Source organism: Fusarium odoratissimum (assembly GCF_000260195.1).
Source record: "Fusarium odoratissimum NRRL 54006 unplaced genomic scaffold supercont1.15, whole genome shotgun sequence".
In the NCBI taxonomy this organism is placed as follows: Eukaryota; Fungi; Ascomycota; class Sordariomycetes; order Hypocreales; family Nectriaceae; genus Fusarium; species Fusarium odoratissimum.
In genome coordinates, this window is record NW_022158701.1 from 801,636 (window position 1) to 822,574 (window position 20,939).

Genomic DNA, 20,939 nt, shown 5'->3' on the forward strand with positions numbered 1-20,939 from the left:
TTGGGGCTAAAGGTTGTCCTCCCGCAGCTCGTCGTCGCGGTAGAATGAAAGAACCAGTGCTGCGAAAGAACAGGACGTGATACCTCAGATGTCTGATCTTTGCTCCTGCTCGGGCCTAAGAATCCATGCAAGCTGCAAAGCTCACGAGAATGACGGTCAAAGAGTTCCCCCCATGCCCCGCCCAGCTGTCGAGGGAAACCAATAGGTACCGTCTAATCCGGAAAAGATGATCAAAAGTGGCGCACGCAGCTTGCTGGGTTGAATAGGATTCATTTCTCAAATTCAGGTGGTGTTTCTACTTTCTTTGTCGCTAACCTTCGTATATGTATTTAATATCTGGATCCCTCCCTCCCTCAGCGTCCCTCAACACAACAATCGACAATCGGCCACCATCAATATCAACTCAAGATGAAATTCATCGCAGCTGGAACCTTCTTTCTTCCTTTGGCGCTCGCCTCCAAAGGTGTCTTTGATGGCGTGGACCCATTATGTCGCCCTTGTCTTAACGAGGCCATCGCCGATGGCCCTGGCAACACGCAGTCAAAGAAATTTGCCAATTATCTTTGCATGGGTCAAGGCGCGTCCGCAGTATCTCTCTGTATAACTGAATGCGGAACATCTACCTCCGGCGACATAAATGACATATCAGCTGCGGAGGCCCGAGTTGATCTTATAATGGGTATAGTGTTCGGCTATTGGTATGTATATGCCCTGATTAGAGTTTACAAATAGTTCCTAATCTATTTGAATAGTGTTCAGTACTATCCGGAACAGACGTGTGCGGCTTTCGAGGGTACAGACTTGGCCCAATTGCCACCATGTCCCGAGATTCGGAATGGTGAGAAAAATGGTGGAAATGATTCGCCTCGTTCCAGCTCGGAAACTTCTACCACTGAGGCTCCAGCCTCAGAGACCACCGAGGATCCGGCCCCTGACGCCACCGAGACCACTGGCTACTCCCACGTCACCTACTCCGCTTCGGGCTCTGACAGCACCGGCGCCAGCCCTCAGCCTACCAGCTCACCAGGCTCTGGCTCATCAGGTTCTGGCAGCTCACACACTTCGGCCGGAGGTATCCCAGCTGCCATGGGTGCTTTTGCTTCCTGGGAGATGTTAATCGGGCTAGTCATGTTGGCTGTAAATATCTAGCTTTGAAGCTGTCTGCGAGAGGAATCACTATTCTGTCATAACTCTACTTATTTTCACCATTTATCGGGCAAGGCGTGCGATGCAAGCATCAGCTGTCAGGTCTACTCAAAATAACACTCTTAAAAACACACCTCAGGCAGCATACCAACTGCCCACACAATTGCCCAAATTTCACCATTTATCTACCTCTGAAAACAATCTCTTCGTCCCTTCCACTAGTTTAATTCTTTCGCCCCTGTCCCCAGTAGCGTTATAGATAGCCTCACGGATCAGCCGCTTATCCTTCCTGACCAAGACAGGCAGACTTTGCCCTGATTTATCCATCATGTTATACCCATCTTCTATTCCCTTATCTACTAGTACCGAGAGGTAATTATCATCTTCCTTCGGGAGATATAGCGTTATGCGACTGTCTTGGGTTGAGATCGTGCTTGGTATCGATAACAGTTCCAGGCTCTTGGCGGATGTATCTCCGATGCATGGCGGAGCGGTCAACTTGATCTTTCCAGCATCAATTCTCAACTGACACCCGATTTCCTGAGACCCGGCGTTAATGATGGCGGAGGTTCCAGCTCCTTCAGCAAGAGTCAAGTTGGACCCGCTAGCTTTGGTAATGTCCATTCTAGTTTCAAGCCTTTGCATATATTCTTCGTGTGAGCTATGAGTCTTCTGTTGTTTCGGAGGGGGCATCATTGATTGTGAAGACCTCACGCTACCGGCAATTCTGTTAGCAGTCTTTAAGTCACGTTTTGTCAAGTCGTAGACTTCATGGCTATCTGAGTGTTTCCGCATGACAACCACGTAATTCGCACACGCCGATATCGACAGGCTTGTAACCTCGGCTCCATCCTGTGAAAGATGGTTCATAATGTCTGCCTGTTGTCAGAATTTGCCAATTAAGTTGGGGGTGTAGGTCTTACTTCGTGAAAAGTCCCATGCCATAACACGACCCCTAATGGCAGATACAATGAGGCTCGACTCGGGGTGAAACCTTGCTGTTGCTAAAGGCACTCCGGTACAGCCTAGCCATGAACTCATTATCTCCTCTGGTGCCACGGCGACAAGCCGAACTTGAAGCTCCCCACTCGAAGTGTCTTTGATCTCAAAGACAGCTAATAGAGGCTCCTCGAATTTCTTTGCATCTTGGAAGAAGATGTGGTGGCTGTGCATGTCGAAAATAGTTCGATACGTGTACACCTTTCGTTGCAGTAACTGCAATGTTGGTGGCAACCCGATACTGAGTGAATAACTTGGATCATGTATCTTGAGCCTATCATCCCAGAAGTGCTGGATCCTCGCAATTTCCTCGAGAGGCATACGACAAGATCTGATTCGAAGTTTCGATAACACTGGGTCGATAGTGACACGGTAAATAGTCCGTAGAACGCAGATGGAATAGCCGTTGAAGCTGATAGAGAACGGGAAAGAAGCCTTCCACGTCGAGAAATGCTCTTGTCGGAATGCCTGTCTCATCTGCAACGCCACTTCCGTCGCCTGCAACGGAATAGAAACGGTGCCAAGCCTCTCCATAGGTTCGCCTACACGGCTGAGTTCATAGACCGCATGCCAATTATCACAATAATTCTCGACTTCGATATATGCAGTACTTGGGTGGATCGTTTCCCAGAACTCCTCAAAATTGCGTGATGGCCAGATACTAAGAATACCAAGTACAGACCCGTCAGAAGAAGTCGCTGAGATGTGACAAAGGCGTTGAGAAGCCCCGGTAGGGAGGTTTGGTGTTCCTGAGTTAATTGGGACTTGGTATGTAGACTGGGCTGCTGGAAGATACTTGCTTGATGTAAATGCAAGAACATCACTCCATATAGCAGCTGGTGTTTCGTTTAGCTTCAAGTCCCATTTCTTGCATATATCAGTCAAGTCTTCCATTAGTCGAGGTAGATTGTCAGACAAATGAAGAAATATTTTGCTTGCAATGTCTGGTAGCTGGAGCTTCTGTGCCCAGTCTAGCCATTCTAGTGCTTGTGAGAACTCCTTTAGTATCATTGCCGTTGGAACATTATTGTCGCTGTCGAACTGAAGTCGACGCACCCCTGCCCAGGACCAAAATGGAAAGACAGATGGGCTTGTATAGAAGCAGTCAATCCAGTGAGCAACCGCGAATGGGTTCTCAAGGAAGCGCCTTAGCAGGTCAACAATCCCCGTGACGGCGGTTGAACACATTTCTTGATAGCATACGCTGCGCCATGCTGTCCTGGGAGAGACGGCTTTGCCGAGATGATAGAGCCAACGGACGGAGCAGTAAGAGTATAGATCAATGAGCCCTCTGTCCATACGCAAAGGTATCGAAGTGGGAGCTGAGTCAAGCAAGTGATCCAAGCACAGTTTCGCCATATCCATATGCGAGATGATCGGAGAAGGGGACAGCATCGCAATAGTCTGATCTTCCGGTGTCCATTCCAAAAGATATTCTCTGACAGAAAGATGAACAAAGGCACAGTTGGCCGAGTTGGAGCCACTTGAGCTACATTTTTCCAGAATACCTAGGTGGAGCGCTGAGCCTCGCAGGATAACTAGTCCGCAAGTCACTAGACTGATGAGCTCGGAAAGGTGGGAAAATGCCGATTGTTTATCATCTGGCTCCTCAGCACCGAGTAAGTGATGCCAAGAGCTGGAAGACAGGAAACACTCTTGATGACAAAGAAGTGTCCATTGGATAACCTTTTTGGCCATTTGCTGTTGCGCCGAGTCCAGGAGGGATATCTGTCGAAAGATTCTCATATACATAGACCCGAGGCCTTCTGGAAGCGTGATGGAGTGAATCATACTCTCCCTTAGCCGTCGGTTCAGAGCAGGAGATCTCAAGAACGAGAGCATTAATTTCGCCCAGAGAAACATCCTATCAGCTCCCAGCACTAGGCTTCGCGTGAGCTGCTGAATATTAGAAGACTCCAGGAGGAGGCCCTCCTCGATAAGGTCACTCAGATGATAATGACAATAGGTATGAATGTCATGTTCTACGCCAACTTGGCCAAAGCTCAAACGGTGTTGTAGTGGAACCAACTTGGTTAATGATTGAACAGTAGGTCGGCTCGAGAATAAAGCGCGTAGATTTGGTAGATAGAGAAGCGTCTTGAGATATTTAACGAATCTATCCGGCTCTGTACACTCATCGATACCATCAAGAATCATGATGGGGTTTTCAATGGAGCTCAAACACAGATGAAGCAGATCTTTTAGCTCAGATGGCGTTGCAATCGATTGACCGGATGATTTGTCGCCATGATTGGAAGCAAAGATAAACTTGTCGAGTATATCATCGCTGTGTTTATGCTTGTGTAGGACCTGAGCTAGAATAGCGCGAAAAGCGAGGTCGGAAGCTGTGTGGAATGGAGACTGCTCTTTGAAGAAGAAGTAAACCAGGTTTTGATTATAGGCAGATAGTTCGCGGACGATTGATGCTGCTAGAACACTCTTGCCGCCTCCAGGGTTACCTTATAATGTCAGTCCGAGAAAACTATATCAACTCTATCGTCTCTTACCATGAATCCACAAAATTTTGCTATCTGGCACAGAACTTCCTCTTGAGCTGCTCTCGGACCATTCTTGAAACTTATCCACTTCAAAGATCCACTGCGCGGTATCGTCTTGGCATTCATCGAGAGTGTTCCAGTACGTGCTCGCAAAGTTTGGTGCATTTAACCAAGACTGTATCCTAGCGATTGCTTGTTCTAAGTTGGCAGATTAGCAAGACACGAGACGACTGCACCTGAATACGTACCTCGCGTTTGGAGTCGCATCTGCTCTTGAAGGCCCGAAACACTGGCATGGGTGGCTTTTGTGTCTTTGCAAATCTCCTCTGAAGTTGTGGCGACGTCTCTTGTGAGTTCAAGCTGATAGATATTGACTTCGTCGTTCAGTTGCTGCTGGTGCTTAGATATGCTTGATAAGATACCACCGAACCTCTCGTCAAAGGGTCGCCATATAACACTGGCGATCAACTCGACTGGTCGTCTGACCTCTGCATAAAGGTTAGATCTGAAGACAGGCCCGAGTATAGTACTTACTTCCGCTGCTAGCCGTGAACAAGGTTGCTGCACTATCGAAGAAATCGAAGAGATCCCGGTAAACTCGCCCAAGGTGAACCAACAGTCGAGAACTCAGCTTTCCGCGACAGATATCCTCCAGAGCTTCATATCTAGGAAATGACTCAGTAATATCTTTGATGCACTGTAGAAGTTTTGTAAGTAGCGTTGGAAAGCAACTGGCCAACTACACCAGAATGATTAGTATGTTTCTCAGAGCCTTGTCGTGTCGTATCATCTGACCTCAAGAACGAGCCTCAATGCGCCTAACGCCGCACCCGCGTAAACAGAGCTTTGCGTTACGGGCCCCTCAATAATGGCAAAAAACGGGCGCATTCTCTCATTGAAATCCCGCACGATCGCAAAAGGCTTCTGAGAACGCCTATTCTGTGTCCCCTTCGCTAGGCTAGATATCTTTTTCAAGCCATCCAGTAGGCCTTGCGGTGTACACTTGTCATCGTAGCGTGCCCGGTCATTGTCACTGAGGGTGCTGAGGAAGCTGTAATAGGCGGAGGCAAAAATATCAGGAGAAGCCATAATAACACGCTAGGTGAGATTGTGGAATTGTTGACTGCATGTCTGACTTTGGAATTGAAGAAGGAGAAGGAATGGACGTCGTTTGAGGGGGATTGTTAGGCAGCAAGGCAGACTTACTGGTGCGCCTATTCCCTGTCGCCTTGTGCATTCTCCACACCGCCACTAGACAAGGCAAACAACAGCTGCATTAATGGTCCGCATCAATTAAACCCCTGTCATCAGGAAGATCTCAAAGATTTATATTTTACAAACTAATCTCAGAAGAACTATTTATAATACTTTTTTCGTTTTGGTCACCTGGTAGTCTGATTGAGATATGGTCTGTATGCGCCTTTAAGCATTCCCGCAGGACAAATATCCTACATCAATACCCCAGGCAATTCCAAGAAGGAAGAGAACAAGGCCCGAGACAAGAATAAAAGTGCCAACCCAGTCGATAGTTGCAAGCTCGGCCTTTCGGCTGATGCTTGTTCCGTGAAGTTGCACAAAAGAAGGAGGGTGGTAGAAGAAGTACCAGAGGGTAGTACCGATTACTGTGAGATATTGTCAGCATGGTTCTAATTATCCTTGCGTTGTGTCAAGTTTGCAGGCATACGCATTAAGATGATGTAGATGTAAAAGATCCATCTCCATGAACTAAGAATGCTAAGTCGAAGACCTAGGTACGGACCGAAGCCAGTGGCGATGATATTGGGCACTACAACAACGATAGTACCAAGAAACTTGAGCTTGTTCGTCATAAGCTCGCCTGTCAAAAGAGGATATGAACCTGGAATGCCCGAGGCAAGACCCAAGAGAACATTGGCAGCAATGAGCTGGTTGATGCTCTGGGAAGTGGCAGCAACAATACCGCCACAGATACCGAGGACATTGGCACCAAGAGCAAGGTTTCGGCGACCAAACATGTCAGAGAGACGGCCAAACAAGAGCATCGAGATGGGTTGAGATACCGTCCACACAATTGAGAATAGGTAGTAGTTCTCACTGGGGCCGATGTGCTGGTTGATGTTTATGAGGGCACCGGCACCAGCCTGGAAGGCAAAGTATGTCGCTGCAAGACTGAACGCAATGCCGCCAAACGTTCCAACGAACTCGCGGCTGAGAAAGTAGCCGTCTGGGAGAGTTGAGCGCTCAGCGGTCAAGATCTTGGAGCGAAGTTCATCCTCGTTTGAGAGCGCAATGCCCTGGTCATTGTGACCCGGAGAGATGTCATCTTGTGATGCTTCTTGTTTCGTCATGGTGAAAAGTTTAAGGTGCTAAAGGATAATCAGATCAATTTGGAGCGGTGGAGATTGTAATCTGGCAATAAGGAGCACTGTTATACTCCACAGCCAGCATACAGAACGTTATCCTTTCAACTCCCAGAGGATCTCACGGCAAGCGGGACGCTATAATGATCGACATTATAACAGCACTATCGATTGTAGCATGCGCAAGTTCGTCCGGCGCTCAGTCCGTCCGTAAGGGACATATTATCCCGAAGTGGTCACGGAGGTACCTGTAGATCGTACGAATTCAAATCCTACACAAAGGAAAGGCGCTAGTCAAGATACTCAACTACCACAAGCCAGCGATCCAACCATCTATTACCCATGCACTTCATTACCATTCTCGAAGCAACCTCCAGTACGTCTCATAACGTGATCCATACAGTCCGAGTATTTGCATTGCAGCTTTCAAGACATCATGAAATCTTACAAACTAATCGCCTGGGGGCAAGAAGGCCAATATGTCGAGTCACCAAAACCACTTCCGGGGCCTGCAGATGTTCTCATTCGCGTCCAAAGCGGTCGGTCTCTGCCGTTCAGATCTCGACATGATGGAAAGCCAACCCGGCAGCGACCCATATGCCTCCGCCATAGACGCAAACTACATTCTAGGCCACGAAACATCTGGCGTCGTTGAAGCTCTCGGATCTTCCGTCACCGACTTGTCCAAGGGAGAGAGCGTCGTTGTACATCACATGCGGCACTGCGGATTCTGTAATTTCTGCGAGGCCGGGGTTGAGCAGCACTGCAAATACTTCAAGCGAGGGGCTATCGGAATGACAAGGGGCTGTGGCTTTGATGGTGGCTTGGCTGAGTACCTCGTTGTACCTCGTACTGAGCTCGTATCTATCGGTCACGAGGACCCGGTTCTCTACGCTCCTCTCACCGACGCGGGTGTGACTGCCTATGCTAGCTGTAAGGAAATTATCAGAAATGCACGCCCTGGCCAACACGTCTTGGTCATTGGTATTGGCGGGCTTGGGTCATACGCTGTCCAATTCCTCCGACTTCTCACCTCTGTTCGAATCATTGCTGCCGATAACTCACGTCAGAGGCTAGCCATCGCTAAGGATCTGGGAGCAGACGAAGCTATCCTTTCTGATGCAAGCTCAAAGGCCGAAATTGCTCGCATTACTTCCAGCCGAGGCGTCGACGGCGTGGTTGACTTTGTTGGAAGCGACGCAACCTTGCAGCTAGCAGTGAGTGTCGTTCGACCTCAGGGATTCGTCTCTGTGCCTGGAATGCAAGGCGGATCTGTGCGTTTAGGTTGGAACCTGATGGCGACGAGTGCCAAGTTTTCACTCTCCCTTGGAAGTACACGACAGGATTTGCGGGAGGTGTGTCAGCTGGCGAAGGAGGGTAAGCTGCGTATTGAGGTTGATAGGTTTAGCTTTGATGACATTCCTAAGGCCTACCAGCATTTACGTGATGGTAAGCTGAAGGGTCGTGCGGTTATTGTTATGGACTGAGAGAGTTAAGGCACTGGCGAGGAACACGAATAGTAAACAGAAGCAGAGACTATACCAGTCCAATTGCTGTTACCGTTCAGTTTTATGAATGAGAAGTTCAATGTTAGGATAACTTTGTAAAGCCTTGAAGAGCAAAGCAACAGCCTAAGCGTGTATACTACTCAAGAGTTTAGCTTGTTATCTAAAATGCACCGAATCGCTTTTAATCCTTGCTAAATGAATATGGTGGACAACAAAATGAGCATTAAGATATAGAGGCAGATAGAGTATGCCATGTCCTTCCAGCTCGTCCTCTTCTAAATAGCTCTATCCGAATACGCGCTCTGTATCTTCATTTTGCGCCCAGATCTTCTTAAGCTGCATTCTTGATATCTTCCATCCCTTGTCTGTTCGCTGAAACTTGAACCGATAATGTCCTCCAAAGGCATGGTACTCATGAGGCTTGCTCGTATCCATAGTCGCAGAAAACCAGAGATAACATCTCCCCTCAGCCGTGTCTCCATTGACTGTGAACTGTAGATTGCTCATTGAGTGCTGTAGACCTTGAAATCTGTCTTCCGCACCGCGGGCAGCAGCAGCGATATTTTCAACACCCACGACATCGCCCCAGCTCTCGAATCCGAGAACACCGTTGGGAACGAAACAGTCGGCGAATTCGTCCCATTTGTGGTCGTCAGCCGTGTTGCAGTAGCGGTTGAGCAGTGTTGCTAGTGTGTCTTTGTCTTCGAGGAGTTGGAGACGTTGGAGAAGTGCTTCCAGGCTGGGCGTGTTGTCGTTTGAAGCCATGATTGAGTTGTTATCTGAGATGGCGGTTGTGAATGAAAGTGCTTGCAAGTTATCTCTCTCTAAAGCCCATAACTTGAGTAGTATTGGACAGCATTGCTATCAACAGACATAAATAAAAGCTAGAATGGCGCTACCCCGCCGGCGACATGAGAATGGTGGCTGAGGGGCAATGATAGAAAGGAAACGAGGGGTTAGCGGATGGATTTCGGACGGTCCAGCTTCGGCTTGAGAATTGGCTGCTTGATTACTCTCGTGAGGCTGTCGAGAATATGGAATGCTATTGCCCAGCAATTGGAACTTCTCAGTTGTTCCAAGTTGAGCCTTCACTGATTGTGCTTCATTGAGAATCGGAGTAACACGAGACTGTTCCCGTGACAACGAGAAATTCTCTGCTTTGGGTTGAGGTTGTGTACGTGCTTGAAGAGCTCAATCCATCGCAATTATTCAGAGTGGGGAAATAGCATATCATATTACACGTTTTAAGACCAATTGCCTATGATGGTTGTTTGCTAGTGGTTGGTATGATGCCCAATGATGGCAACTCAGGCACCTCCAGTCCAGACGCCAAGCGAACTCCGTACCGTACATGATCCAAAGTATCCTTGGGAATGTAAACATCCTTCTCATCACCCATAACCTTGCTCCAATTCTCCAGAAACCCCTCCGCTGTCGTTTCATTTGTATGTCCAGGAAACGTCGCAAGTGCAACACGAGCTGCCCTTCCAGCTCCCGTAGCGATACAAGCCCCGGATACAGGGCACTCATCAGCACACAAGGCAACGAGTAACGGCGCACATTTGCTGGTTTCGAAGTACGTCTGCGTAATCATCTTTGATGCCTCTGAGAGATCTCCCATTCGTGATGCACCCGACGGCAAGATGGCGTTGAGCTTGATTCCACATGACGGCGAGAACCGCCCAAGATCTTGGGTGATGGCAAAGACTGCGCCTTTGGAAGCTGAATAGGCGCAGTCGCCACCAGCGCCGAATCCAATGATGGCATCTGAAGATACGTTGACGATTCGACCGTGTCCTTGCTTCTCCATCGTAGACCAAACAGCACTTGTCATAAGCTGCGCTCCTAGGACCCCGATCTCAATGACCCTCATGAAAGCCGGTGCATCGAGCGCTGCATGAGAACTTGGCTTTCCCGAGATACCGGCATTGTTGACGAGGATGTCAACACGGCCGTATTCAGCAAGGCAATTGATGACGATGGCTTGAGCTTGCGTCTGGATGGAAACGTCGTGTCCGTCGGCAATAGCACTGCCGTCGGCTGCTCTGATCTCATCTACCACTGACTGGGCCCTGGAAATGGTTCCAGGTTGGCCTTCAAGTGTACCGCCGTAGTCGTTCACTACGACTTTGGCTCCAAGCTTTCCAAGCAAGAGGGCGTATTCTCGCCCAAGACCTCCTCCTGCTCCAGTTACAATGGCAACGCGGCCCCTGACAGACATTACGATGGATTGATTAGAAAATGAGGATAAAATGAGATGTAGCCTTTGTAATTGAGTTTGCAAATACCTGGAGATAATAAAGTGACAGGTTCAGTATGATGTTGAAGGTATAGTTTTATATGACGAAGTGATTTTGGAAGATCAGTGCCGGAAATTGGTGAGAGTAAACGACGTCCCTCGCCTTTTCCATTCATTCGTCGCAGACAATAATCCTGGCGAAAGCATCATTGTCCGTCGCAGGCTGAGCCAGGCCATGTCAGGCCGAACCTAGGCCGAATTCACACCTGCTCCAGGCCTTTCGCTTCCAAGGTGGTCACTGTAACCGAACACGCTAGCGGCGACAGAACCACCTGTATCCAGCTAGCCCCGGGCGGTGTCAGCGCTCATCAAGGCGAGATGGAACTATAAGGTATATACTCGGCATTTTCATTATCACGATTAGTAGTATCTACTCAAGTTTCCTCCTTGCGCACGTCACTGAAATGTCTGGTATCAAAGGAAGAGTGTATGCAATTACTGGCGCTGCGTCGGGCATCGGGCGTGCCTCTGCAATCCGCCTAGCGGAGCTTGGAGCTGGAGGACTAGCTATTTGCGATGTCAATGCGGAAGGCCTCGACAAAACTGAGAAGTTATGTAAGTCTCAAGTTTTCATCTCCCCCACCTCTATTGTGTGTTCGCATCTGAGGCGTCGTTTAGGCTCGCAGGCAGGTACTAGAGTAATTGCGTCCGAAGTTGATGTTCGAAGTCAGCAAGAGGTCCAGAATTGGATTGACAGCACCGTTGCTGAGTTCGGACGTCTCGATGGAGCTGCAAACATTGCTGGAATTGCAGGCGGCGCAGGTGATACAACTTGCGCAACCATTGTACGTTACGCCACGGCCATCTACCAGTCCAGAGGCTATACTGATCAATATCGTACCAGGAAGAGTCTGACTGGGATCGCATGATGAACGTCAATCTTAAAGGCGTCATGTGGTGCATGAGAGCCCAGATTCCGCACCTCCCCCGCCCGGGGGGAGCTATCGTCAACATCTCCAGCACCTCGGGCCTCAGAGGCTTCCCTCACAATGCAGCCTATTCATCGAGCAAGTTTGGAGTCATCGGCCTTACATCATCTGTGGCTGGCGAGTTTGGCGCTGAGGGTCTTCGCATCAACTCCCTCCTACCGTACTTCCCCCTCTTCTGAGTAATACTCACTTCATCCTAACAGAGCTAATAGGGGACCGATCCGAACTGAGATGTTCGAGGCGGGCGAAGCGAAGGGGTTGTTTGACTCGGAAAAGATCAGCAAGTTAACGTGCCTTGGTCGCATGGGCAAGCCTGACGAGGTGGCCAAGGTTCTGTGTTTCTTGTTGAGCGATGATGCGTCATATGTTACTGGGGGTAAGTCTTCTCCTCCCGCTTTTGATACGTAGCAGCAATTTGATACTTCTTCTTAGCACAATGGACTGTGGATGGAGGGTATGCTGCCTGCTGACGAGTGAATAATGGGCACCTAGCGATGGGAGAATGAATAGCTAGTTGAACAATGATTAACAACGAGGAGATATGCCCATGAAGTAATACCCAAAGGATTCAATCCATGCCTTGCTCCTTAGTTGGTGTCACTAGCTCTACTCAGTACCGTACCGGTTGCCTTCATTTGTGGCCAGCAGTATTGGATGTGTGGGATTTAATTATAAGTGCCTTAGGGCAGTTTTATCCAAGTATCATAGCGGGTTCCAGACACAGAACTTAGGTACTGAGGTACCATAGATCTACGGTCAATCGACAGTATCATGATTGGGCTACGGATCTGTTTAAGGAAGTAATGGTATGCAGAAAAATCGTTGGATTAATTTTTGAGAAGCACAGGGTGGTCTATCGCGCTCAAATCTTCTTCTTGGATATCAACGATATGCCATGGTACAACAAACTCCTTATAGTAGTCCTTGAGGGCATCAATACACTCCCTAAATCCCGGCCTTTTCTCAAAAACTTCGTGGTGAGCCTATCCTTCGGTCAGTCAAGTTCCTCCAAAACAAAACAACCAAAAGGTCTCAAGTATGTCTACTCACATCCACAGAGTCCCAGTTGATCAATAGTAGTTGATCCTCAGGATTCTCAATCAGAGGACTGATAAAGTAGCCCTTACAACCATCTTCCTCGTCCAGCACGCGAGTAACCACTTTTTTGAACTGAGAATAGTAACCAGAAACGCCGGCTTCAACCACTTTCGTCAGCGCAACCTCTACAGCTGGAGATTTCAGAGTGTCCGAGAGGTGTTGATGGTCACTGAGGGGTGAGTGATCCATGAGTGCGTGGGATGTCCATGTGACCTTGCGCCCATTCAGAGCTGGCTGAATGACGCTGTGGAAATTTCCATATTCAGAGCTTGTAAAAAAAGAATGGGATGACTCTAGATTGTCCCACAGAGCTAGAAATACTTTTGTATATCGATCTTCGAATTTTCTGCCTCTCCAGAAGGACTTTAACCCAGAAGCCCTGTTAAGCATGCATGTTAGTCATGTCGACGAGGTGATGGTTCAGCGTCTCTGTCTTACTTCTTGAGTATTGAAATAGCCGGCGCAAGATCTCGGTCGATTTCAGCATTGGCCGCTGGACGATGCGGGATGACAAGTAATTGGAGAGCTTGGTTGGTCGGCATCGCGCTGAGTACAGACAATTTGACTTGAGTAAGAACTACCAACAATGACTATTAAACAGAATCATCAAAATATCAATGAGATGAGGAGCAAAGCGACGATTCCTTCAAGGAAACTTATCTTTCTCGGAGGAAAGACCAAGTTCACGAAGATGGTGCTTTCACCGAAATTAGTGCGTCCGTTTATGGCCCCACTCTGTGCTGCTTCATCTTACTTAGCGATGAAGACGCCGAAATTCTGCCAACACGTACATCCAGAGCAATATTCTTATCTTGATCCAACTTAACCCATACGGTATCTTTCTGGCCCAATTTGCATCCTTATGTCTAGCAAGTAGCCATGAAACCCAGGTTCTTTGTTATCGCACGCGTTGTCGGGCGAGATGGGGCTATTGATCTTGTAAGCATAAACATTTGTCTTTGTAAATACAAACTGACACATTTCATCAGTGGAAAGACCGCCTTGTTGAATTATGCAAAGTGTCGGCTACAGAGCCATACGGCGACTCGTACTACTGGGGTCAAGATGCCGATGGTGAGCCCGACACGCTCTGGGGTCTAGAAGGATACACGCACCCAATTGGATTCTTCATCGACCATGTTTCATCAGACATTTTCAAAAGAGAGATGGCACTTGTTGACAAGGAAAGACTTCTAAGAACGGCCCAAGGCCTGGATAGCCCGGACTACGACCTCCATCATTACGATGAGTACGGAGGTTTTCTTAAGAGAGCTGATGATGTCGAAAGAGATTCTGTGCGGAGCTTCGTGGTAGTAAAGCACTATTGGGCTACGAGCGAGACTCTCAGAACCGAGATGCTAGACTCACTAAAACAATTCGCTGAAAGATTGTCTTCTCGCCCTCCTCAGGTTCAGAGTGCGCTGGTGCTGAAGGAATGTCGGGATACGAACATGGCAACGCTGTGGCTGAGGTGAGTTCAATGAAGTTTGCAGGTTCTTGGTGATAGTATCACTGACTATATCTATTTTCCGCAGGTTTGCATCGGAGGAAGACTGGAATTCGTTGGAGCGATCGGATTGAATGCAAGAGCTTGTTGAGAGTGTAAAGACGAACTGCGTTCGTAGTGAAACACATCGGTCTCGGGCTTTTAACGGTCATTTGGGGATAAAAGATTAGATCATGTAGCAGGGCATGCTGATATGAATTGTTATTTGTCCGAGCTCTTCTATTCACCCGTAAATCATGTTTTGCATCTAGCTGCTCAAAAAGATGCATCTAACCATGACACGTTCGAATTCCAGCTTGAATAGGTTTCTGTAACGAATATTAAAACGATTTGGCAATATCATGAAATAATTCCAATTTGTAAATCTAGTTCGTGTCTTAGAATTCCGACGGTCGAAAGATGACTGTCTAACATGAATTCATAATGTCTTGGTCCAAGAGGTATCATTATTGCGTTCTTTACGCCGAACGCCACAGTCATAGTTACAGGCCATCAGGGCTGCATAATCAAGGAGAACAGATCCAATTCAGTAAAAACTGCGGGGAAATACTAAATGGCGGACTTGGTTAGTGTAGAAGTCGGAGCTGAAGCCGAAGCTTCGCACGAACTTCGGAGGTCCCAAAACGAAAACAGAAAAAGATGATTTTTGCGTACTACACTAAGATCCGCTAACCTGGGTCTCGATTTCTTCTGTAGCTCCATCAGGAAAACGCGTGAGGGGGTTTTTGGTATAAGCTTTCCCAACCCAGATTGATTGGTATATGATGTTCGTTTCTATCTCATAGTCATAGCTATGAGCAGTTGCATTTTACACATCTAGTGCGACCACGAGCAAACAAACATTGAAATCACGATGGCCCCCTCCACTTTTATATACGGCCTTATAGGTGCCGCAGTCACCCTGGCGTTGTATTGGCTGCTCCGGATTGGCGGACGGGATCCTCGAATGCCTCCGGGGCCTCCTACAGTCCCGATCCTCGGCAACATGCACATGATTCCCACCACAGGCCTCGGAAAGAAGTAACAACACTGGATTGACATGGTTCAAGTGGTCACTAACAAGCCCCAGGTTTATGGAATGGTCTCTGCAGTACGGCAAGATCTTTTCTCTCAAGATTGGCTCGGGTAATATCATCGTCATCTGCGATCGTAAAGCCGTCCATGAACTTCTCGATAAGAAGGGAAGCATCTATTCAGATAGGCCTCCTAATATCGTCCCGCTCTTTATCACGAGAGGTGACCATATGACCATGGAGTGTCAGAGTCCATCCTGGCGAGAAAAGAGAACTGTCGTGACGCGCAATTTGAACCCAAAGTCTTTGGATGAGAAGCACTTTAGGGTCCAGGAGACTGAGTAGGTAGTCTTGCACCTTGATGGGGTGGACGAGAGCTGACTTAGCGGCTTGTAGGGCTGTTATTTTGATGAACCGTCTTTTGGATGATCCTAGCAATTTCTATTCGTACTCGCGCCTATATGCATCTTCTGTGGCTTCTATACTGGCCTGGGGTTTCCGGGCGACGACTCTAGATTCATTCTGGTACAAGGATGTCTCCGCCATGATTGAAAAGGTGAATCAGTGTTTCACTTCCCATCTACCTATGTCCTGTCTAACTCTGCTTGTAGTGGCTCGAGGCGATCGAACCCGGTGCTACACCTCCCGTTGACCTCATCCCATGGCTCTGGTACATTCCCGGAAGATGGAAGTCCCGCGTCTATAAAATGCGAGATCACATGGACAAAGTCTGGAGTCAGGCGCGAGCAATGGTCGACGACCGACGAGCTAGAGGTGATCGTCGTGAGTGTATGATCGACATGAAATTGGATGAGTATGAAAAGAATGGCTGGCCCATGTCACAGCACGCCTTCAACAACCTTTTCGGCGAGTTGATGGAAGCAGGTGCTGATACCACGGCGAATCAGATTCTTACTTTGATCTTGGCTTTGGCGAAGTACCCTCAGTTTCAGGAGAAGGCGAGAGTGGAGATTGATGCTGTTTGCGGTACGGAACGAGCTCCTGTCTTTTCGGATTTTCAGAAGATGCCTTATGTCAATGCTATCGTCAAGGAGGGTTTGCGATGGAGACCAACGTGAGTTTACCCTGGACTTGGTATCTCTTTCATCAGAGTGCTTACTGGTATAGTTCCGATCTAGGACTGCCTCACACCGTCACCAAGGGTAAGTCTTGATACCACTGTGGTTCGAAACGTTCACGCGGTAACTAAGCTTTTGACAGATGACTACTACGATGGAATGTTGATTCCCAAGGGAAGTACCATCTTCGTCGGCGTATGGGCGATGCATCACGACAAGGATTACTATGGAAGCCACGACACCTTCGACCCTGACCGCTACCTGTCTCATACAAAGCTAGCAAATGAATACGCCGTGGGTCCAGATTATGAGAAACGAGATAAGTCCATCCCTCAAAAATACCATATGGAGCTATGGACTAACTTGCATTTCCACATCACTATGGATATGGAGCTGGACGGCGTATCTGCCCTGGAATTCATCTGGCCGAGCGCAGTATGTGGCGAATCACTGCTAAGTTATTGTGGGCGTTTGAGTTCTCCGAACCGATTGACCCTGTAACCAAAAAGGTTCAGCCCCTGGATCCAGATGCATATACGTCGGCGAATTTGGTGTGTCCACTGCCATACAAGGTTAACATTAAGCCGCGAAGTGCAGCACATGTTGAAGCTATCAAGAGGGAGCTTGAGAGTGCGGAAGCGTTTTTATCTCAGTATAACTAGCTATAGCCACTGATCTAGTGAGGCTTAAAGACTCTAGCCGCTAATAATTGGCAATTAAATCTATTTTCTGATTTCAGGTATAATCGTACGTATGTGTTAGACATGCTGGCATCATGCTGAGGTCCTATATGTTGTCCCACATACATTACTTTCATGCTCATGAAAGCCCCACATAGATCCAGGGTAGGCAAGTCTCACTCAACGCCCGTTTAACCGAGCTATCAAAGCTGTTATTGAACTCTATCATCAGGATTGCGGGGTAGAGGTCATCTACTCAATTTAACACTATTTGATTGGTTACTTTGGAAAGGCTGAGCCTCTGTAATCCATGTACCCCGGATCTTCCGCTTCACCTTGTCGATCTGCTTCGGCAGATGAAGCGGTACCAGGTGCAGAGCCTAGACCGCAATTCTCTTTCTCAGGGGTTGGTTAGATGCCTTGCATGTGAGACAGAAAGAACAGATGAGATATTGATGTTTTCTTACCCCACGACAACCCCAGATTTCGTCATTGTCGCGACTGCACCTTCGGAGCCGCAGCTTCAGAGCATTATTGATGGACCTTTGCATGTTTAGAGTGTTTACTTTACCTTCCGGAATTGTTTAGTTCTCAGTCAGGCTTCGCCATCGCTGCCAGCCTGATATCATGAAAGGCTGCTCATACTGTCACCGAACGTTCCACAAGACCGAGCATCTTCTCCGGCACGAGCGCTCTCGTAAGATCATCCCCACATGGAACCATCTCAATCGCCAAATTGACCCATGCTTAGATACAGGGGAGAAGCCATACCGATGTGATACATGCGGTCGCGGCTATGCACGGAGGTAAGAAGCCATCTCCAACTTTTGTCAATGCTGGTATTGATGGCCACAGCGATGTCCTCCTCCGCCATGTCAGATACTTCCATCCAAACAGTGACGCCTCACAAAGAGAGCGCCGAAGATCCGATGTCTCAACGAACGAGAAAAGCCGACAGCGCCGACAAAGTGTACTGGCCGATTCCATAAATGTGTGTTCTATACCGCCACCGGAGCCAGAACAAGACTCAGAAGCCGACAACGATCACCAGGAGCATGAAAACAACCGCATACGCGATCATGGGCAGCCACAACAGCTGGAGGATGCCTCTATCGCCGTCGATAATTCGATGGCGCAATTCTCGACGTCTGACCTCGATGCGTTGGCGACGGTCTCCATGCTCCAAGCTCTCCACGAACAACCGACCGAATCAGCCAAATTAAACCTACAAGACCCTTTCGATCCTGAGCAGCGACCTACGAATCCGTCTCCAGCTGCAGGCCATCATGATAATGAACTATCACCCATGAGCTTCTCGCATCATATGGTGGAGACAACATTGGAGACCGCTACCCCAACCTTGTTCACCGCCAATGCCGAGTTTCTTAGTCCTGGAGTGTCACTGAGTACCAGGGCAAATGTCTTTCATTCTCATACTGCTGCCTCGTCAGCTCCCTGGGGTAATAATGAAGCGTCCCTCACATCGATGAGCAACACAGATCTGTTGCATTACGCTGGTGCTCTAGAGCTCTTACAACCTAACCTCAGTCATCTGGACTTCCTTGACTTTAGTATCGGCGAAACATCACCAGGGGTCCGTGGCTCGCAAGCCTCGAGTAACAGCATCGATCCTGTAAGCAGTATCCCGCTCGAGCGCTTCGCGAGGGTTGCCGCACTATGGCCTAGAAACCGGACGCATTCCGCAAGTCAAATTGCTTCGAAAGTCTGGGCGGACGTGGTGAACTATCGGGGTGACGGTATCTTCACAGATGTCTCTATTTCGCAGTCGTCGCCAAGCTCTACCATAGGTACTGAGAATGAGTCGAGATGGGGAATGGACGAAGAAAAGAGACAGGATCTCATCCGCGAGTTCGGTTCACCTGGTTCCAGCGTTGACTTTCTACCGGCGCGGCTACTAAATCTCGGTCTCACCATCGCCTTTCGACAGCCTCATTCTCTCGTCCCGTTTATACACCAACCGACGTTCTCAGCCAAGTCGGCATCTAATTCAGTCGTGTTCTCGTTATGCCTCCTTGGCCTGGTTATTCTAGACTCTTCATTTGTGAAGCCTTTCACGCAACACTACCTGCCAGTAATGTCGCTACGATTTCCAAAAGCCGGAAGAAAATGACTAATTGTTTACAGGCAGCGACAGAGCAGTGCTGTTCTCAATTAGCGACACCATCGTTTGGTCCAGAGGGGTCTGCACAGCTTATCGAGCGCCTTGCATCAGCGGCTTTGCTTCTGATGGCTTGGTCAATAAGCTCACCACATGTATGGCATCCTATGGCGCTATGGCTCAGGAGGTTATTGCTCACTTTAGTCGCAGGGTGCTCGTGACGCGTTCTTGTCCAGAATGCTATACCATCAGACCATTAATGTAATTTCCGAGTCATCCTGTTCCTGAATCACAAGGCTGACGACAATTGCTCTTACAGCGGGTTCAAATGTCAGGATTACTGATGCCACGTCCCGCTTCGTTCAGTATAGACAATCTACTCAATCAGGCGAACTCGGTTAGACTTATCCATGATCCAGCGCAGAGCGATGACTGGACGTGGAAGGTATGGGCTCGAACAGAGAGCTTCAAGAGGTATGCCAACGTTACTACCCGAGTCTTATAAACGCTGACAGTGAAACCTGTTTCAAGATTAATATCGACGCTGATCATGATTGACGCCTGGTGGGCTTCTAGACTCAACACGGAGCCACTCATCTGTACTTCCGTGGTGCAATTGGAGATGTCGACATCGATTGACCTGTATCGGTCCTCATCTGCAAAGTCATGGAGGAGTTGTCGTAATGCTGGCACAAGTGCAACTACAGACCCTGTCATCATACGAATGCATGACCCATCCATCACTTTAAAGCCGCTTCAAGAGACTTCGCCGATTGGAATGACTGGCTTGTTGTCTGTCATCTGGGCGCGGATTCTTCAACATCAGCATCAAACAAGAGCAGCTAGGCTACCAGAAGATGGCAATGGAGAGCAGCCAACCGCAAGTGTTGATGCTTCGACTGAGACGGGTAACAACATGTTGCGTGTGCTGGGCGATATCTACACAAACTACTCAAGGTTTCTTCGGTATAGGAACCCCAACTGTATCGCACAGTGGCACTTCCTGAACCTCAACCTACTGGCCAACCTTGAGATCTTCGAAATGGCCTCTGGTCGCAACGGAGCTGAGAGCGCATACGCTGCATTGCAAGAGATCGCCAATTGGAGTCAGACCCAGTATGCACGACGAGCTTGTCTCCACGCAGCCGGAATCTACATCGCCATGAGCCGCAGGCGTGCGAACGATGGCGTCATGCTCCATTCCGACATGTCCTTATTCACAGCTGCGCTTGTACTAGGACTCTCTGTGTTTATGATGAAGCCGAACGAGGTGCATAGTGACTCTGACACAGAGTCATTTGAGTTACTCAACGATATTGACTGGACTAATCTATGTGATCCAATGTCAGCAGTAGATATTGCCGGGGATACTAGTGCCAGTCAGTTTATACAGAATGGAGGAAGTATTAGCTTCTCCGGAACAGTTTGTGAAGCGGGATATAATGCTGCCAAGATGATCTTGCTCGAGTTTGCGAGCTTGCTAGAAGAGGTTGGGAAGTGGAATGCGAAAGAACTGTGCCACATACTCCGGATAATGAGCGACTCTTTGATCGAAGTCGACGACCGATTGGGCGGTGATTGACCTGAAGCGCTCAGAGCTTTTATATGTACAAGTAGCCTCGAACAGATATAGAGTATTATCACTAGATAAGGTACTATTCATACGCGAGAACCTACATGCGAACAAGGTTATTAAATACAAATACAACATATTCTTTGCTCCAG

The 20,939-nt window shown here is 48.3% G+C and overlaps 11 protein-coding genes across 11 annotated transcripts; 6 read left to right on the forward strand and 5 right to left on the reverse strand.

Moving 5' to 3' along the window:
- Positions 1-408: 408 nt before the first annotated feature.
- Positions 409-1,203, forward strand: FOIG_09498 (uncharacterized protein; the record flags this gene model as incomplete). Its single annotated transcript, XM_031209777.1, has 2 exons — positions 409-698; positions 753-1,203. 2 exons carry the CDS (start codon positions 409-411, stop codon positions 1,147-1,149), a joined length of 687 nt encoding a protein of 228 aa, XP_031060864.1. The 3' UTR covers positions 1,150-1,203.
- On the reverse strand, positions 1,158-5,783 carry FOIG_09499 (uncharacterized protein). The gene is made up of 6 exons (XM_031209778.1): positions 5,439-5,783; positions 5,178-5,382; positions 4,892-5,131; positions 4,653-4,841; positions 2,070-4,604; positions 1,158-2,021 (listed from the first exon to the last, which is right to left on the reverse strand). Exons 1-6 carry the CDS (start codon positions 5,730-5,732, stop codon positions 1,321-1,323), a joined length of 4,164 nt encoding a protein of 1,387 aa, XP_031060865.1. The 5' UTR covers positions 5,733-5,783; the 3' UTR covers positions 1,158-1,320.
- A 282-nt stretch (positions 5,784-6,065) lies between these two features.
- Positions 6,066-6,970, reverse strand: FOIG_09500 (uncharacterized protein; the record flags this gene model as incomplete). Its single annotated transcript, XM_031209779.1, has 2 exons — positions 6,066-6,265; positions 6,328-6,970. The coding sequence occupies 2 exons, from the start codon at positions 6,968-6,970 to the stop codon at positions 6,066-6,068; spliced, it is 843 nt and encodes a 280-aa protein (XP_031060866.1).
- A 491-nt stretch (positions 6,971-7,461) lies between these two features.
- On the forward strand, positions 7,462-8,469 carry FOIG_09501 (uncharacterized protein; the record flags this gene model as incomplete). The annotated part of the gene is made up of 1 exon (XM_031209780.1): positions 7,462-8,469. The coding sequence occupies one exon, from the start codon at positions 7,462-7,464 to the stop codon at positions 8,467-8,469; it is 1,008 nt and encodes a 335-aa protein (XP_031060867.1).
- A 216-nt stretch (positions 8,470-8,685) lies between these two features.
- On the reverse strand, positions 8,686-9,351 carry FOIG_09502 (uncharacterized protein). The gene has a single exon (XM_031209781.1). The coding sequence runs from the start codon at positions 9,253-9,255 to the stop codon at positions 8,776-8,778; it is 480 nt and encodes a 159-aa protein (XP_031060868.1). The 5' UTR covers positions 9,256-9,351; the 3' UTR covers positions 8,686-8,775.
- Positions 9,352-9,748: 397 nt separating this feature from the next.
- On the reverse strand, positions 9,749-10,858 carry FOIG_09503 (uncharacterized protein; the record flags this gene model as incomplete). Its single annotated transcript, XM_031209782.1, has 1 exon — positions 9,749-10,858. Exon 1 carries the CDS (start codon positions 10,709-10,711, stop codon positions 9,749-9,751), a length of 963 nt encoding a protein of 320 aa, XP_031060869.1. The 5' UTR covers positions 10,712-10,858.
- A 299-nt stretch (positions 10,859-11,157) lies between these two features.
- Positions 11,158-12,264, forward strand: FOIG_09504 (uncharacterized protein). Its single transcript, XM_031209783.1, has 5 exons — positions 11,158-11,344; positions 11,408-11,574; positions 11,634-11,878; positions 11,931-12,094; positions 12,151-12,264. The coding sequence occupies exons 1-5, from the start codon at positions 11,194-11,196 to the stop codon at positions 12,186-12,188; spliced, it is 765 nt and encodes a 254-aa protein (XP_031060870.1). The 5' UTR covers positions 11,158-11,193; the 3' UTR covers positions 12,189-12,264.
- A 281-nt stretch (positions 12,265-12,545) lies between these two features.
- Positions 12,546-13,358, reverse strand: FOIG_09505 (uncharacterized protein; the record flags this gene model as incomplete). Its single annotated transcript, XM_031209784.1, has 3 exons — positions 12,546-12,701; positions 12,769-13,195; positions 13,255-13,358. The coding sequence occupies 3 exons, from the start codon at positions 13,356-13,358 to the stop codon at positions 12,546-12,548; spliced, it is 687 nt and encodes a 228-aa protein (XP_031060871.1).
- Positions 13,359-13,622: 264 nt separating this feature from the next.
- On the forward strand, positions 13,623-14,548 carry FOIG_09506 (uncharacterized protein). Its single transcript, XM_031209785.1, has 3 exons — positions 13,623-13,755; positions 13,806-14,287; positions 14,352-14,548. Exons 1-3 carry the CDS (start codon positions 13,696-13,698, stop codon positions 14,395-14,397), a joined length of 588 nt encoding a protein of 195 aa, XP_031060872.1. The 5' UTR covers positions 13,623-13,695; the 3' UTR covers positions 14,398-14,548.
- Positions 14,549-15,176: 628 nt separating this feature from the next.
- FOIG_09507 (uncharacterized protein) lies at positions 15,177-17,077 on the forward strand (the record flags this gene model as incomplete). Its single annotated transcript, XM_031209786.1, has 7 exons — positions 15,177-15,343; positions 15,393-15,677; positions 15,733-15,892; positions 15,948-16,411; positions 16,465-16,499; positions 16,558-16,850; positions 16,931-17,077. 7 exons carry the CDS (start codon positions 15,177-15,179, stop codon positions 17,075-17,077), a joined length of 1,551 nt encoding a protein of 516 aa, XP_031060873.1.
- A 364-nt stretch (positions 17,078-17,441) lies between these two features.
- On the forward strand, positions 17,442-20,939 carry FOIG_09508 (uncharacterized protein). Its single transcript, XM_031209787.1, has 7 exons — positions 17,442-17,792; positions 17,847-17,901; positions 17,951-19,187; positions 19,241-19,369; positions 19,425-19,475; positions 19,534-19,688; positions 19,746-20,939. The coding sequence occupies exons 1-7, from the start codon at positions 17,723-17,725 to the stop codon at positions 20,794-20,796; spliced, it is 2,748 nt and encodes a 915-aa protein (XP_031060874.1). The 5' UTR covers positions 17,442-17,722; the 3' UTR covers positions 20,797-20,939.

What these genes read in the sequence shown, in the direction of transcription:
- FOIG_09506 (XM_031209785.1), top strand. Translation starts at nt 13,696, where the DNA reads ATGAAACCCAGGTTCTTTGTTATCGCACGCGTTGTCGGGCGAGATGGG. An exon ending in GAGATGGGGCTATTGATCTT is followed by an intron (nt 13,756 to 13,805) that starts GTAAGCATAAAC and finishes ACATTTCATCAG; the next exon opens with TGGAAAGACCGCCTTGTTGA. An exon ending in ATGGCAACGCTGTGGCTGAG is followed by an intron (nt 14,288 to 14,351) that starts GTGAGTTCAATG and finishes TATTTTCCGCAG; the next exon opens with GTTTGCATCGGAGGAAGACT.
- FOIG_09504 (XM_031209783.1), top strand. Translation starts at nt 11,194, where the DNA reads ATGTCTGGTATCAAAGGAAGAGTGTATGCAATTACTGGCGCTGCGTCG. An exon ending in CGACAAAACTGAGAAGTTAT is followed by an intron (nt 11,345 to 11,407) that starts GTAAGTCTCAAG and finishes GGCGTCGTTTAG; the next exon opens with GCTCGCAGGCAGGTACTAGA. An exon ending in TGCGTCATATGTTACTGGGG is followed by an intron (nt 12,095 to 12,150) that starts GTAAGTCTTCTC and finishes ACTTCTTCTTAG; the next exon opens with CACAATGGACTGTGGATGGA.
- FOIG_09508 (XM_031209787.1), top strand. Translation starts at nt 17,723, where the DNA reads ATGAAAGGCTGCTCATACTGTCACCGAACGTTCCACAAGACCGAGCAT. An exon ending in TCACGCAACACTACCTGCCA is followed by an intron (nt 19,188 to 19,240) that starts GTAATGTCGCTA and finishes AATTGTTTACAG; the next exon opens with GCAGCGACAGAGCAGTGCTG. An exon ending in GGTCAATAAGCTCACCACAT is followed by an intron (nt 19,370 to 19,424) that starts GTATGGCATCCT and finishes CTTTAGTCGCAG; the next exon opens with GGTGCTCGTGACGCGTTCTT.
- FOIG_09499 (XM_031209778.1), bottom strand. Translation starts at nt 5,732, where the DNA reads ATGGCTTCTCCTGATATTTTTGCCTCCGCCTATTACAGCTTCCTCAGC. An exon ending in CATTGAGGCTCGTTCTTGAG is followed by an intron (nt 5,383 to 5,438) that starts GTCAGATGATAC and finishes ATTCTGGTGTAG; the next exon opens with TTGGCCAGTTGCTTTCCAAC. An exon ending in CAAAATTTTGTGGATTCATG is followed by an intron (nt 4,605 to 4,652) that starts GTAAGAGACGAT and finishes TGACATTATAAG; the next exon opens with GTAACCCTGGAGGCGGCAAG.
- FOIG_09502 (XM_031209781.1), bottom strand. Translation starts at nt 9,255, where the DNA reads ATGGCTTCAAACGACAACACGCCCAGCCTGGAAGCACTTCTCCAACGT.